At 41.8% G+C, this 1,724-nt stretch overlaps 1 protein-coding gene across 1 annotated transcript; it reads right to left on the reverse strand.

The window, feature by feature from the left end:
* LOC104709031 (transcription repressor OFP1) lies at positions 601-1,692 on the reverse strand. Its single transcript, XM_010492199.2, has one exon. The coding sequence runs from the start codon at positions 1,610-1,612 to the stop codon at positions 836-838; it is 777 nt and encodes a 258-aa protein (XP_010490501.1). The 5' UTR covers positions 1,613-1,692; the 3' UTR covers positions 601-835.

Consider the following 1,724-nt stretch of genomic DNA (forward strand, 5'->3'; position numbering starts at 1 on the left):
TGCGGTAGCGGTATGCAATGCATGCATATACTACTGTTTATTATTTATATATAAACAAAATTAAACAATACGTGAAGGTCAGAACCAAAAAAAAATATAAAATCATGAAGATGTGAAATCGAGAAATGCACACGTACACACATATCCAAAGTTAGGTATGAAAATACCGCAGATGCTGTTTTAATGAATTGTCGGTATCGTAGGTCTAAATGGATCTACTAAATATATAAATAAAACGTTTACTATTATTATGTGTCTATCGATTTTGTCTCAACGTCATATAACATGCCGAGTAATTGCAGATAGTAATAGTACTAGTAGTTCTCAACAAACTTGCATACTAATGACATTCCCAAAAAACTTGCATACTAATGAGTCTCTAATCATTTTAAATCCCATTTATTATAATTTTTAAGTTTAGATTCATGAGAAAGATGTAGAGAAGGTAGAGTTGGTATTACTATTGACACATAAATAGTCTCCCTTCCGCATAAATTTGATTTTCAAGGTAAAAACAAAAAAATTACACCTAGAGTTGTTCGCCCGTGCAGTCACAGTAAGATGATTAGTAGAAGAAAAGTGTGCCCCCGCCCATTCGGATGAGTACGTATAATTCAAGGAATGGCCGTTAAAATTATACAAGTACAAGGAAATTAATCAAAGTCCTCATATGCTAATCTAGACGACCATGCATCTAAAATAGTCAGTACAAGAATAATCATACTATATATATATATATATATAGTATTTACATGCATCTTATTCAGCAGAGAGAGAGAGAGAGAGAGATTACTAATTAAGGGGAAGAAAAAAATATAATAAATTGTGGAATAATTTAAGGTGGAAGATTAAGATCAAGCCAGATTTGCTTAAAGACATTGATGATAACAGGGTGATACTCGTTTGAATTGAGACAGAGATAGCAAGCCAAAAGCTCTTCTAGATCCTTTGACGCTCTTATCTTGTTCTCTTCTATCATCTCCTCCATTGATTCCTTAAAGTCTTTCCTCGGATCCACCGACGCCTTCACCACCGCCCTGCTCCGCCTCGCCGACGACCCGCTTCTTCTTGCGCTGCTGCTCACCGATACTGATTTCCTCGTCGAGACCCGCGGCGACCGTAGTCTAAGTCTCACCCCCGCCGGAGAACTCACCGCCGTCTTCCGTGCGGTGGTTGCCCGTTTGGTAATGATCGGCCGAAGTTCGAGCTCCGGAGGCGGCGTAAAGGTTGGGGCTCTGGATAACCAGGAGCTGTCGTCTAGAGACTCGTCGGGGAGGAGAACTTGATCTGTGCGAAACTCCGGTGAGAAAGAACCGGTTCCGGTGGCAGTGCTGTCACCGGAAGTCGTGGAGGATTTAGAGTCGACGGTGGCTCGGTGACGAAGACGGTTCCCGGCGGGCTGTCGGGAGGGTGGTGTTTTGGGAGAGCGTCTAGTAGGAGGCCTAGGACTGCGTGCCGTTGTGGTGGTCGTAGGAGTAGGAGGAACAGAGAAGTGGTGTTTATTGGTGCTGTTTCGTTGCCTCTGCTGTTTCTTTGACTTTCCCATGTCTCTCAGTTTGTAAAACCATGCGTTAGGGATTAACTCCGATAGCTTGAACCGATAGTTACCCATCAGCTGCCTTCTTTATTTTCTTCTTCTTCTTCTTCTTCTTTTGATGTTGAGATTTTGAGATGAGATGAGAAACTGAGAGAGTGAAGAAGAGTGGAGAATATAAAGGGGGCAG

Source organism: Camelina sativa, chromosome 20 (assembly GCF_000633955.1).
Source record: "Camelina sativa cultivar DH55 chromosome 20, Cs, whole genome shotgun sequence".
In the NCBI taxonomy this organism is placed as follows: Eukaryota; Viridiplantae; Streptophyta; class Magnoliopsida; order Brassicales; family Brassicaceae; genus Camelina; species Camelina sativa.

Excerpts from the sequence above, each read along its gene's own strand:
- LOC104709031 (XM_010492199.2), bottom strand. The coding sequence starts at position 1,612 with ATGGGTAACTATCGGTTCAAGCTATCGGAGTTAATCCCTAACGCATGG.